General features: G+C 32.3%; 1 protein-coding gene across 1 annotated transcript; it reads left to right on the forward strand.

Annotated features, from left to right (window-relative positions):
* Positions 1–1,971: 1,971 nt before the first annotated feature.
* LOC143048092 (uncharacterized) lies at positions 1,972–15,377 on the forward strand. Its single transcript, XM_076221544.1, has 9 exons — positions 1,972–2,491; positions 4,778–4,883; positions 6,081–6,214; positions 7,129–7,238; positions 7,879–8,073; positions 9,347–10,883; positions 12,332–12,516; positions 14,142–14,565; positions 14,971–15,377. Exons 1-9 carry the CDS (start codon positions 2,038–2,040, stop codon positions 15,036–15,038), a joined length of 3,213 nt encoding a protein of 1,070 aa, XP_076077659.1. The 5' UTR covers positions 1,972–2,037; the 3' UTR covers positions 15,039–15,377.
* Positions 15,378–15,611: the final 234 nt, after the last annotated feature.

Genomic DNA, 15,611 nt, shown 5'->3' on the forward strand with positions numbered 1-15,611 from the left:
TATGGCAAAATTCTTTTAGCATTTCAGTTCGGCAATGCTTTTGAACTTCGTACTTGACACTAATGAGTCTTTTGTAAACACAACGCGCGTCTAGCGTACAAAATTGTAATCCTGGTATCTATGATAAGTTTATTTAATGTTTTCATTTTGGGTTATTAATGAGTGTGATTATAAGGAATTTGTTACATAATGCAATCAAAACTATGATAAAACAAATTCTATTTTTAATATAAGTCTTTTATTCGTAATATTAACCTGTTTTGTTTTTTTTTTGGGGCGGGGGGGGGGGGGGGGGGGCAAATAAACTATGGTTTGTTGTGAAAATAAAGGATTGTTTTGGTGCTAAATAAAATGCCAAATGACGCAAATGTAAATCACCGATGTTTATGTCCCATTAAGTTACAAAGTTTTTTAATTGTTCCGATTCATATACATCTATAGCTTTCTGATGTATGGCGTTGAGTCTTCCTGTTGATGGGAAATCTAGAAAAATGCTTCAGCCGCCAGAAATTTAAAACCTAATGTTTTCAATCATTATGCATGTAAAGAATTCGTAGTAATAACCATTTGCACAAAAAATTCATATTCATTTGTTGCAGGCTTTGAATTACAGTTTGAACCTTTTAGCTATGCTTTCATTTTTATCTAAATTTCTAACATAACTAAGACAAATATATTTTAATATCTATATTTGCAGTCTAAATCTCATTTATTTTGCAGTAAAAGATACTGATAAATTACGACGTTTCTATATGATATGCAATAATAAGATAATATTGGAGAGTAAAAACTAAATATTTGAACACTTTTGTTTCATTGGAAATTCATTGGAAATATTTGCTCAAGAGAACGTCAAACTGAAGTTTATGCACGTATCATTTTGGCCCCTCAATGCTCTTCAAAAAACATTGTACTTGTTTGGCTTTATAACTATTTTGATCTGAGCGTCACTGATGAATCTTCTGTAGACGAAACGTGCGTCTGGCGTATCAAATTATAATCCTGGTATATTTGATAACTATTTACACCACTCGGTCGATGCTACTGGTGGTGGACGTTTCATCCCCGAGGGTTTCACCAGCTCAGTAGTGAGCACTCCGGTGTTGACATGAATATCAGTTATATGGTCATTTTTATAAATTTTCTGTAACTAATTTTTGAAATATCGAAAAACTAAGGATTTTCTTTTCCCAGGAATATATTACCTTAGCCGTATTTGGCAGAACTTTTTGGTATTTTGGGTCCCCAATGCTCTTCAATATTGTTCTTGTTTGGCTGTTTAACTATTTTGATCTGAGCGTCACTGATGAGTCTTATGTGATTGGCGTATTAAATCATAATCCTTGTACCTTTAATAACAATTATGCAGGGTACACTAATTGTATTGCTTGCAAAATTGCATTGATAAACCATTCCAAACAAAAACAGCTAGAAGATTGGTTACTAAAAATATTTACATTTATATATACATCTACAATACAAGAATATTCGATCGTTTTAAATGAATAATGGTTTACCGCACTAATTCACATAGGCGCAATATAAAAAAAAATCAATTATACATCCATAAATGTACGTACACTCTTATAACTATAATATATAATGTTAAATTCCTATTACTGAGGTCGGTTAGTAGAAACAATATATCTGTTTTGTTATAATAACTTGTTCTCAGTAATTTCTGATTTATTTGCGGAAAGGGGATATAAATTTGTGAAGCAATTTTTCATATTAAAATTTAAATGTAAGAAATTTTCGTTCAAAGAACTGACTCCTCCCCCTTTCCAAACAAAACAAGACATTGCGATAGGGCCTTCCGAATTTTGCCGAAGTCTAGATTTAACATTGTAATCTAACGCAACATTTAACAGATTAAAGGGTCGATAAAATTTCAATTCAAGCTATCAAACTTTATACAATATAAATAGATTGACCTCAATAAATAAAATACCCGGATGGAAACAAGGTAACGGGAAAGTAAATTAAAGCATTTTAACTAATATGTTTTAATGTCTTTAATACGTTACAATTGTCAATATGGCTACTAATTCTTCATCTGCAAAAAAGCCATGCATTGGAGCCGAAAATTCAACTTTGAGTCCAGTAGATGCTGCTGTTCATGAACTCAAAGAACATCTGTTAGTAGATGAGGAATTCTGTCAAGAATGGAAAAAAACCAATCCCTTTTATATAGACGATGACGATGTGATTGGCAGTATAAATGCAATGCGGGCACGTACAACGGAAGAAGAAGTTCTCCAAGCCCTTATACTAACAACAGAAACACTAAATCTTCATATTGATTCTGGAACAACTAAAGTAGCAGACAAATTTAAAGAATACAGACAAACACTTCAAAACTGTCTGGATAAATTGAAATGTGAAAAAGAATATGAAATTAAACATTTTGTTGGCAGAGTGAAGGATATTGAGTCAGTAATGAAAGTTTTTTACAAAGATCTGAGAGATTGTAGTAACACCAATTATATAGGTAAGACAAGTGACACTCAAAGACACACATACGAGTTTGACTGTCCCTCTGCTATCGTTCGTCCCTCCTTTACTCTTATGTTTTGTCCTACAAAATAACTGCAATACACACATTCAGTTCACTAGTTTAGTTGAACACTTTTAAACAAAATCAGAATCATGATTGATACCACGTATAATATTGTTGATTAAACAAACTTAGCATTAACAACAATTTGTGCACTGATTTTTAGCGCCTCTTATTGACGATAATTATAAAAGTGTAGTGTTATTTTCATTTTGTAGCTTCGGTACTAAGCTGATTTGTAACATACCTTTCGTTTATTCTCCTTTTCCAAGTCAAATAAGACTTAAAAAAAAACTACGTTCCAACTCACTCTTGAAGGTTTATATATTTGAAAACTTATTTTTATTTAGATTCGTTTTGATTAAGTTCACGCGGTAAAGAAATATAGGCATCTAATGGATTTCGATTTTTTAAAATCCAGCTAAAGTGGGGCATCCGATAAATTGTACGGGATGCGTACATGTGCGGTCATGTCCAGTCGGAATGAGAACTTTACATCCGATGCATCATGGTGTACGCTCTAGGAGAATTTAAAAACAATTGCATTTACTCTATGAGGGGTTCGTACTTGACAGGAGCAAATTAAATATCTGTATCCTTTCTTTCAAAACCTCATTTTCCAGTGACAGACATGACTGACATACATTTACCCGTTTTATAAATTTTGAAATTATCAAATCAATAAGTTTCAACTCCCTAAGGCAAAGTTCGCTTCCGGTGAATTGGCATTTTTTTTTATGTATTTTTTCATGATTACACAGATATTTCGGTTTTCTACATCCTTGTCTTTAATGATGATGTAGAGAAAGTACATTTATATTTTTTAAAACGAATTCTAAAGGTTAGAAAAACTGCTGTAAATAACATGGTTTACTGTGAATTGGGACGTTATCCAATGTATTATGAAAGACAAAGAAGACTGATTCATTTTTGGTTTAAATTATTAAATACGGATAACTGTATACTTAAAGCATGTTATGAAGATATGTTGGAGAGTTCATTTAAAAAACCCAATGACAAATCGAATTGGGCATGTTCAGTCAAAGATATTTTATGTAGATATGGTTTTCATGATGTATGGCTAAAACAAAGCGTAAATAATGTTGATATATTCATACATGAGTTAAAACAAAGAATGAAAGATACCTTTATTGCTGATGCTAATGCTTTTTTTAATAATTCATCAAAATGTATACTTTATAGATATATATATGACACAGATATACTGCAATTTTATTTAGATAGACCTGTTAATCAAATATATAAACCTTTTATATGTAAATATCGTATATCCGCCCATAGCCTCAATATAGAAACAGGCAGATATTACAATGTAGATAGAGAAAATAGATTATGTACTATGTGCAATAACAATATTGTAGAAGATGAATACCATGTTGTTCTAGAATGTAATAGATATAGTGATGTAAGAAAACTATACATTAAGAAATATTATTGGCAATATCCATCCACTTTTAAACTTATACAGTTGTTATCAGTTCACAATGTGAAAGAACTTAATAATTTAGGTAAATTTTTGTTTAATATTGAAGTATTAGTAGTTGTATTAATTATTTATCATATGAATTTATTTTCATTCTCCGCCATACATGTATTGTGTATAATTATTGTATTTATATTTCACTGATACAAAATATTGTAAAATTGTATATTCTATAAGCTGTATTGCTTCTGAATAAAGTATTATTATTATTAAAATTTTCGGCTTTGAGCCTTCTTGGAGAAGGTAAATCCAGAAATGCGCTTCGGGCCCACTTTATTAATAAAGTATAGTGTTCGTTTGGGAAAAGAATAAATTTTGCAATATTAGTTATATAAATGTTTTGCACCACGAAGAAGCATGAAATATTTGCCAATGGAATTAAAGAAAACAATAGTCAACTAATCGTTATCACTTGTTTCTTCATACCGTGTAATCAGCAGTGTCGAAATTGAGAATGTGTTCGACATTACAGATTTCCATCAGAAAGGGCTATTTTTTTCATTATATTTCCAGCGGTTGGCCTTGAATTTGATTAGAAAAAAAGTAAAATCACAAAAATACTGAGCTCATAGGAAAATTCAAAACGGAAAGTCCCCCATCAAATGGAAAAATCAAAAGCTCAAATAAATGAAAAAATAGATAACAACTGTCATATTCTTGACTTGGTACGGTCATTTTTTTTTAAATTTATGTAGAAGGCCCATATCTTATTGCAGGTGTTTGTTTGTGTGGAATGGGAGGAAATGGCAAAACAACACTAGCTGAACACATTGGGCTTAAACTTCAGAAACGGAAATGGTCATTTAAAAAGTTTGAATTCAGGTACATGTACTATCATTGAACATTTACATACCGCTTTACCAATAGAATTTTAAATAAAATATGTTCCTGAAAGACATTTACACACATTTAAAGTTTCAATAAAAAATATATAATTGCAACTGAGATTTATCCTGAAAACCCCGCCTGTTTTGCTGTTGGTTTGTTTATCCTACATTTGCTAGAGACTTATGAGTGGGTTGAGATCACACAAAGCATGTCCCTAGTCAGGAGCTTCTGGTCTTTGTTAGTATTGTATGTTTTGTTTTTATGCCCAACCTACGATAGTAGAGGGGCATTATGTTTTCTGGTCTTTGCGTCCGTTCGTCCGTTCGTCTGTCCGTCCGTCTGTCCGTTGGTTCGTCCGTCCGTCTGTCCCGTTTCAGGTTAAAGTTTTTGGTCAAGGTAGTTTTTGATGAAGTTGAAGTCCAATCGACTTCAAACTTAGTATACATGTTCCCTATGATATGATATTTTTAATTTTAATGCCAAATTAGAGGGTTTACCCCAATTTCACGGTCCACTGAACATAGAAAATGATAGTGCGAGTGGGGCATTCGTGTACTGGGGACATATTCTTGTTTTTAATTTACATTCATTTATATGTTTTGGAGTTTAGTATGACGTCCATTTTCTCTGAACAAGTTGACGATTTTAGATAAGGGACAAGTTAAAGCCCGCCTCAATGTGCGGGATTTTCTCGCTCTATTGAAGACCCATTTCATTCGGCTGTATTCTGCATTGTGGTCGGGTTGTTGTCTTTTAGACATATTTCCTATTTCCATTGTCAGTTGTATTCAAGTAAACATTTGAACCTTTATTTTAAATAACATAGTAGATTTTAATTCAATATTTTTTCTTCAATCAATATACTCTTTTTGAACATATTTCATTATGACGATCATATACATATTAACAAGAATGTATATCATGTTTTGTCCGATCACTATGGTAATTCATCTACAAAACCAAAGCGTGTACCTTTGAATTTCCTGTATGATTTAATTTGAAACTATCTGTAGAGTTATCATAAACAACATCCCCAATACACTGAAAGAGAAGAATATTTATGTCTTATCACAGTTAGGGTTGTACTTTAAAGGTTACTTTTATTTTCTAAGTTGCTGTTTAAGTCAGTTTCGAATTGTTGGCAATATTTCTTTTATAAAATTTGAAGTAAAATGTGTTTTCTTGTTTCAGGGGACTTACTTCATTGATGCAGTTTATAAGACAAATCCTACTAGAGTTTGGTCATACAAGTTTGGATGAAAATGTAGACCGAATGAAATCCAAGTTATTTTCAGTTCTTGAAGATCAGAGTGAACTCAAGCAAGGTACATTATATCGTCACGTCTGTATCATAACACAAATTTGTATAAGGACTAAGCGCTCAAAAACATGTTTTCTCTCTGCCACATTCTTCATGTGCCTGTCCTAAGCCTTTAGTCAGTAGTTCAATAGTTGTCTGGTTCGTGTCTGTCATGTTGGTTTTTTCGTTAGTTGTTTTGTTTCAAATTATTATGTTACTTTTTCATGGAATTGTTTCATATGTCGCGGCTGTTTATAGACGGACTATATACGGTATGTTTTTTTTTTCTCCTTGTTGATGGCCGTACAGTTGCCTATGATTGCTTACATCCACTTTATTTAAACTTGGTGGATAATTGTCTCATTGGAAATCATATCCCATATCCCTTTTTTAATATGTATTTATAGTCAGTTTTTTTTTATCATTATGTACATAAAAAATTAATATCATCATTAAATTAGCTATGAAAGCGGTATAGCCTATAGAAATAAAACTCTTCAGAGTATTATTCAGTATTTTGCGCTTTAACACTATTTGAAAGATTCAAATTGATCTTATCAATGTTTCAGATAAAAATGAAAGTAACACGTGTAAGTTTATTGCTTCAGAATCGTAAAACTTTTCTAGATTTATCTTCATCAGGAATGCTTAAAGCCAAATATTTGACGACCAATGATGTATAAAACCAAAACTGTTGAAGAGCTTTATTTAAAAAAAAATACCTAAAATAATAGCCAAATCCTCCTTAGGCAACTTTGACTGAGGGAGTTGAAAACTTAGTTTCTTTATAATTTCAAAATGTATAAATGGGGTTTAGAAAGGTTCGTTATTAATAATGCCAGTATCCTACATCAGGAAAGATCAATGCAGAAACCTCCAGTTTATAAACGATTTGTTATGAAACTATATTTAGAAAAACAATATTTATTTTATTTTCAGAAACATTATTACTACTGGATAATATTGATGATATCCACAGAGACTGGGATGATTTACTCAAATTTCTCGAGCAACTGATGATAACTCTGGACAACACCACAGATAACAAGGTTATTCATAGTGTTGTCTTGTACAATAACATACGTGATGGCTTAATAAATCAGATTAGCTATGAAAAAGAATATTCTTTTTTTTCAAATTATCCTCAAATTCAAGTGTGTTATCGGCTGATATATTTGCAAGAATGTGAAAGAAGAAAATGTTTGTATAGATATGTCGTAACAGTCAATTATAGAATAAGGTCAAAACCTTTATATTTATATTAAGTTTTAATAATATTTTTGGCAATCTTGGATATACAAATCGATTAAAATTCGCAGATCTTAAATTAAAAAAAAGGGGCGAAAGATACCAGTGGGACATTCAAACTCATAAATCGAAAATAAACTGACACGCCATGGCTAACAAATAAAAAGACAAACAGTCAATTTAAAGAACAAAAGACACAACATAGAAAACTAAAGACTAAGCAACACGAACCCCACCAAAAAATGGGGGTGATCTCTGTTGCTCCGGAAGGTTAAGCAAATCCTTAGATAATTTACAAACAAACATACAGATAAACAGATGTAAATATTTAACTATGCACGGATTAAATGTTCCAAAAAAAATTGAGATTAGGATAAAACTGAATAGAAATTTGATTTTGCTCATACGAATATTTACATCTTTTTTTATTCATACTTACAGATTAAACTTCTCATAACATCAAGAAAAAAATTAATGTCAGAAATGGGGATAATTCAATCTATAACGAATTTCTTCACAAGTTTGCCGACAGAAATGGATCGATTTGATGGATTATGCCTAGAAAGAGAATTAGAAACACTTGGTTACGATGACTGTTCAAAACTTGTTAGCTCTTTATTACCAAGAGAAATACAAGTATGTTATACCAAGATAAAAAATTAGTTTTAATAGAATGGGGCAGGTCAAATTTGTCTAAAAGTTATTGGCCTTACATAGAGAATTTGACCCCCTTCCTTACCAATATCTTGAAAACTCTTATTGATAGATAAAAAATTCAAATTACAAAAATGGTCAGCTGGGCTTTGACAACAAATTTGGTAACAAATTCGACTTCCTAAAGGAGTTATTGACCTTGCATTATAATGTTTACTCGATTTTAAATTTTTCGTAAATCATAGAAGAGAAAGAAAAATGTAAACAGTAAAACTAATCAGCAAAACAAAAACTTCGAGTAGGTCAATAAATCCATTTCATGTATGAGTTAATGCTCTTGAAAGATGTATTTTTTTTCTTCTTTCAAAACTACACTAGATAGAGTGAAACTGCAAACAGAAAGAAAATATAAGCAATACAAAATCAACACAAATAATGGCAACAGTAATATACCGTGGTTCAAAAGTCTTAAATCGATTGAGAGAAAACAAATCCGGGTTACACACTAAAACAGAGGGAAACACGTTAATTATAAAAGGAAAACAACGAAACCACAGACACAAAAAACAAAAGCAACATCCATAGAAACGAACTAATAGATAACAACTGTCATATTTCTGACTTGGTACAGGACATTGTAAGAAAAAATATTGAGTTGAATCTTGTTTTGTGGCTAACCAAACCTCCACGCTTTATGGAAATGTTAAATATACCGCTTAAATGACGGAAATACAGTAAAAATATATACAATAACAGACAAATACATAATTTCTCAAGAAAGAGAAATACATAAATAACTGATATAAATGTATATTTTGACATCTAAACCACAGAATAACAAAGAAAAAACTAAAATCAATTTAGGACAGTACACAATAACAGCTTAATATAATTACAAATTGTGGGTCTGTTACATGAATGCATAAATGCCACAAAAAATAGCATCACGGGTAAAAAAATGGATATAAATCAAAATTAGGTTTCTAATTATGTTAGTTCATGTATTTCATAACAATTACAAGAATAATAATATAGAATCAACATATTAAAAAAAATATGGCATCAACAAAAAAGAGAAAAAAGATTTTAGTTGGGCAATGAAAAAAGTAACCATTTGTAGTTTATGCACATTAATCTGTGCTCTCATTAGTAGGAACATTTATATTTATAAATTCATTGATCATTGCTGAAATCTAGTTACGAACAATTTGTGATGAAATGTTTTGTAATGCTTATGTTTATACCATGTTTTCAGAAACAGATAACTTCAAGTCATCTTCAAAAACTTATGTCATCATGTGGCTTCAATCCTCTTCTTATTCATACCGTATGCGACACACTGAGAAACAACGAGAGCAGTTTACCGGATATGCTAGGGAATATGCGATCGTGTGTGATGCCATTAACAGATCGTTTGAAGTCCGACTCGTGTATTGAACAAACTTTTCTGCAGATGAAACATGAGCACCAAATATTTCTAGTTCAATTGCATGTTTTCAAAACATGTCGATTCGACATAAAAGCTGTAAAGACGATAACTGGTGCATTGGACACAAAATCCCTTCAGATTAAAATCATGAACTTAAAAGCTCATCATCTGATAGAAATCCACACTGTAGGTGCAACTAACTCGTCTGAGAAAACAAGTTTTTCATTGCATCCAATGGTTTCTCATTTTTTAAAAGAGGTTTCAAAGAAGGATGAAATGGCTTCTTTTTATAAAGAAGCTGTTCGTGAATTTATGAAATGGATGCAGTATAAAATTGAAAAATACGAAAACACGCTAGAAAAAGACTACAAAAAGGCTCAATATATATTCGTACAAAACGAAGCCCATTTTATAAATTTCTGTAAATATCTGAAAAAAGATCCTGTTAATGGATCAAGAACTACCAAACAAAATAAACAGATTTCCGAAGTAGCCGATCTAATTTTAAATGATAAAAAGAAGGCCGAGTTAATCGAATATCTTCGGAAAAGATCAGAAAAGGATACAGACAAACTGAGTGCATGTTTTTGGTGGTTAGAGAATGCAGAATTAGATTTGGATATGGACAGTAAGGAAGTTATTAACACAGTCAATGATCAGGCCAAGGTTTTAAAAAGTATTTCTTCTAAACATACTGCAGGGGAGCTTATACCAGTTCTCGCCATTTTAATGTTTCTTAAAGGTAGAATTTATTACCGGTTTGATGAGTTTGATGATGGATATAAAGCCCTTTATACCGCCATTTATATATTAACTGACACTGAGATTGAAGGTATAAAATGGGTAGTAAAACCCTTCAAAACATTGCGCTCAAAAGTATTCAATCTACTAGGATGCCTTTTATTAAGAGAGAAACGAATCATGGAAGCATTCCACTGTTTCATCAAAGCGTTTGCATTGATGACTAAAAAGAATTGCAAGGCCCGAAGTCAGAACATGGCATTATTCATTTCCAATATTGGGGCATGCTTCTATCAAAGCGGTCGTAAAATGATAAATAATGAATCGGATTTGGCACAGCAACAATTTTTAGAAGCGATGAAATTTTCCCAAAAAGCAATTAGACTAAGACAAACAATGGGACATGAAAAATATAGTACATATGCATTTGAACTTCAAAAACGAGGAAAACTATACTTGGAGTTCAGAGATTTTAACAGTGCATTGGCAGATTTTAAATCAGCACTAGGAATACACATGGACATAGAAACAATGCCTCACTCAAACATAACATTAGCTCTACATCTAATTGGGAAAACATGCTTTTTACAAGGCCAATATCAAGTAAACAATTGTCTCCAAGGTATGTAGTATAAATGTCTATGATGAAGCGCTTTGAAAATCATTATACCACAAATTGAACCGAGCAAAACATTAAATGTCAAGTCTTCAATGTTTTCGCGTTGAAACACATAGAAATAACCATTCATCTCTGGTAAATATATGAATTGCATACAATGATGTCTCCGGTCGATGCCACTGCTGGTGGACGTTTCGTCCCCGAGCGTGTCATCAGCCCAGTAGTCAACACTTCGGTGTTGACATGAATATCAATAATGTGGTCATTTTTATAAATTTCCTGTTTATAAAACATTGAATTTTTCAAGAAACCTAGGGATTTTCTTATCCCAGGCATATATTACCTTAGCCGTATTTGGCACAACTTTTAGGAATTTTGGATCCTCGATGCTCTTCAATTTTGTACTTGTTTGGCTTCATAAATATTTTGATATGAGCGTCACTGATGAGTCTTATGTAGACGAAACGCGCGTCTGGCGTACTAAATTATAATCCTGGTACCACTGATAACTATTTACACTACTGGGTCGATGCCACTGCTGGTGGATGTTTCGTCCACGAGGGTATCACCAGCCCAGAAGTCAACATTTCGGTGTTGACATGAATATCAATAATGTGGTCATTTTTATAAATTTCCTGCTGATAAAACATTGAATTTTTCAAAAAACTAAGTATTTTCTTATCCCAGGCATAGATTACCTTAGCCGTATTTGGCACAACTTTTAGGATTTTGGATCCTCAATGCTCTTCAATTTTGTACTTGTTTTGCTTTATAAATATTTTGATATGAGCGTCACTGATGAGTCTTATGCAGACGAAACGCGCGTCTGGCGTACTAAATTATAATCCTGATACCTTTGATAACTATTATCAATATTTAAAAAAAATAACACAAAAAACCCAACCAGTTACCAAAGCAAGTACTATAACAACCAACCTCCCTGAAAGAACTAATATATTTTGAAATTTAAGTTTTAAAGTCTTTGAATTAGATAATGTCGTATTTAAATTTTACCTTAATTTTCTTATTTGTTTTTTTAGAAAACGATCCTGTCGGCACAAAATAACACATTTGTAAATTATGTAAATATTCGAATGAATAAATCGGTATAACCATATTTTTTTCTGTATTAAGCTGTGCTACTTTCCGCTGGACGACAAAAGTGAAGAAAAACAAATTTGAAAGATGTTAATATTAGTCTGTCTAGTTACGGTCAACCCCGTTAGTAACGATAAATAATCATCATTCCACCATAAAAATTAGTAAGCTATGACTGAACCTTGAAATGAAAAAGAAAAATAACAAAAATACCAAACTAAAAACAAATTCAAAACTGAAAGTCACTTATCAGATGGCAAAATCAAAAATCATAATTAGAACATAGTATAATAGTTACTAATAACCGTGACAAAACGCTTTTTTTTAGTCCGTGTTTTATTCTATTTCAATAGATGTTGGGAAAGAACATTTAGAGTTTTCCCGGGTATTGTATGATAGCATTGCCGATCTCATTTACGACTGTGGACTTACTGGATATAATGAGGAATATGAAGAGATAAAGTCTAACCATATCTGGCTTCTTAATGATCTTAATGTTCCTGCTGAGGCAGTTAATAAATTCAAAGGTTTATACAAGGTAACTCAATATTCAAAAGATTATACAAGGTAACGTAAATTCAGAGGTTTAAAAAAGAGGGGCGAATGATACCAGAGGGACAGTCAAACTCATAAATCGAAAATAAATTGACAACGCAATGGCTAAAAAATAAAAAGACAAACAGACAAATAATAGTACACAATACACAACAAAGACAACTAAAGACTTAGCAACACGAACCCCACCAAAATCTGAGGATGATCTCGGGTGCTCCGGAAGGATAAGGAGATCCTTTAAACAAGGTAACGTGACTTCAAAGGTTTATATAAGGTAATGTAAATTCATATATATGGTAACGGTTATCAAATTACTATTTAACCTATTTATATCGGTGAATAACAGCGCTTGGTGCATTCAAAAAGTATATCTTATTTCCATATTGAATGCAACATCTGTGACAATGTTACAACAAACCATAGAAAATTTATAGAAAGGGTTGATTTAACTCGTATTTGAACACGCATACATTTTACATCTTACGCAGTGTCACCAAGACTTGAAATTCAAATTGAAATAGCAACGAGTCGTTCATACAGACCTACCGAATTAGACTATAACTCGGGTTTGTAATAACATGAGCAACACGACGGGTGCCACACGTGGAGCAGGATCTGCTGTCCCTTCCGGGGCCCCATGGCTCATCCTCAGTTTTTCGTGTGATTCGTGTTGTTTAGTCAGTTTATTTTCGATCTATGAGTTTGACTGTCCCACTGGTATCTTTCGCCCTCTTTTTAGTACGAATTTCTATAAACATAATTTGCTACGGTCAACGCTCAAACAAAAATAAATCAATTGAACTTTAATCACTTAATCACTTATGAACAAATGACACAAAACCTTTCCAAATGGGTTTATATATACAAAGATTTGGTTTTATAAGTTTGGCTGTGTCTGTAGAAGTCCGATGACAGACCGAATATTACATCCTAATTTTTACGGTGGTGTTGTTTATAGACCCCTTCTATTTTGTAAGAAACGATCAACTAAAACGTATTGATTCTTTAAGAAACTCTTTTTAAAGGTTATCAAGTTGACATCACAGATTTGTCTATAACACTATTTCACTAAATCCGTTGGTTTATATTCTATCTGAGAAAATGATTTATTTTGAACTAGCTTTCAGTTAATTAGCTCCTCATATATACCTGCATAAAATTGGGAATGTGCGTTTCGTCTACAAACTATCTTTCATTAACGGCGATCACTCTCAGATCGGTATTTTATCTGTTTTTATTTTGGGTCTATTTGTTATTTGTGTGAATTGCTTCTTGCCTATCCGATCATGGTAACCCTAACAATCTGATTTTTACATTTTGTTATTACATTGTGCTGTTTGTTACACCACTGTACAAGGTTAGAGGAGGGTTCAGCGCATTAAAACAAATATCCGGTCACATTCTTTTCAAAAGCTTATAGTATATTATTCAGTTGCTGTCGTTTTATTCTCAAAGGCTTTCTCTTTTATAACAGGGTGTAATCATCGGATGTCCATGGAATATTGTATAGAAAAAGACGATAGTTTTTGTCGCATGTAGGATATCGTGTAACACGGAACTTGAATTAGCCACTGCTGTATAATTAAGTACTTTTAAATTTACTTTCAGGAGTGCGAGTCAGGTAAAAGGGAATCGGCATGGAAGAAAAACTCAAGGCGGGAAGTGAAATTTCAAAAACGATATAAAAACGTGCTTGAACTATTAGGCGAAGATAAATTACTGCAGATTTTGGACGATCAAACCAAAACAGCTGTTAAACAATGGGTGACTAAAGCAAAACAAAGCGAACCTTTGACTGACGAAGAATTTGATGACGTACTTCCAATTGTATTAAATAATATCAGTGATGAAACTATAAATGACGAAAACGATGAGACGTTTTTCCAAGAATTGATTTCCATTGCACACAAGCAATATCACAAAGACTGTATACAGGGTGTCATATCGAGCTTAAAAGAGATGTATCACTCTTCGGAGGATATGGAATTGGTTACGTATTGCTTAAACCATTGCAAACAAGAAAATCAAACAGGTACGATACCAAGAATTCTTTATAAATTATATTACACATGTGTAGATCATTTGTTATAACTTTTAGTAACACATGCTACGTCTTTCTTTGGACGTTGTCCTCGTGTTAGAGCAACATGTCTAAGAACAGCGTTATTTTTATTGACTGAAACATCGAATTAATGTATGTACAAAAAAGTATAAAAGAAATGTCTCTTGAAAGTTATTACTTTTGGTCCGTTTTTTTCTTCTTTAAACAGGGTTGAATGTTCCAGAATATTTGTATATAGACATGCGAATTATAAAATTGTAATTTTAAGTTTTGTTCAAAATATTGTGTTTTTAAAGCTTTGATTTGATTTATTATTTATGGTATTTCAGACGGTGGCAGGTACATTGATGTCATGTGGGTTTTTCTATTTTTCAGAAAATACTCAAAGAGACGGGAAAGAGATGAAAAGAAAACGACGTTGTAGTTCAGATACTTCTTTCTGATATTGATAACAACGAATTTGGACAAGAATCCAGTATTCGGCATTATTGTGTAAATCACTGTGTGATAGTGAACACATGTTAATTCAAACTTAAACAACCAGAAAACGATGTTTATTTTTATTCATCTAAAAACGGGTGTTTTTTAATGATAAAATAAATCAAGTTTATAATTCTATACACAAATGTATAGAACTGTCTTGAACGTAGAATTTATAGTTCTGTGAAAGCAATGCTTGCTATAGACACATTCCAAATTTACAATGCATGTGTTATACGCATTTGCAAGATAATTTTCATTGTTTGGTAGTATTTATACAATTATACGTACTCAACACCTAATTTGTTAATAACGTCATTGAAACCAAACTTTATTGTCTGTACAAAGACAGTATATAAGTCATCTATAACGGTATAGAGTCCCGGGTGCGATTCTATAACCGTGATAGATGGCGTGGAAGAGGCAGATCCCCGATGTTTAAAAATCGTCCACAAAAATTTCCGGAACCGAGAAGGGGACATTAGAGATTCTCGAGAGACAGATTTACGCAAAGGAGATCGACACCAGAGGCCAGG

The sequence above is a fragment of the Mytilus galloprovincialis genome, chromosome 10 (assembly GCF_965363235.1).
Source record: "Mytilus galloprovincialis chromosome 10, xbMytGall1.hap1.1, whole genome shotgun sequence".
Lineage (NCBI taxonomy): Eukaryota > Metazoa > Mollusca > Bivalvia > Mytilida > Mytilidae > Mytilus > Mytilus galloprovincialis.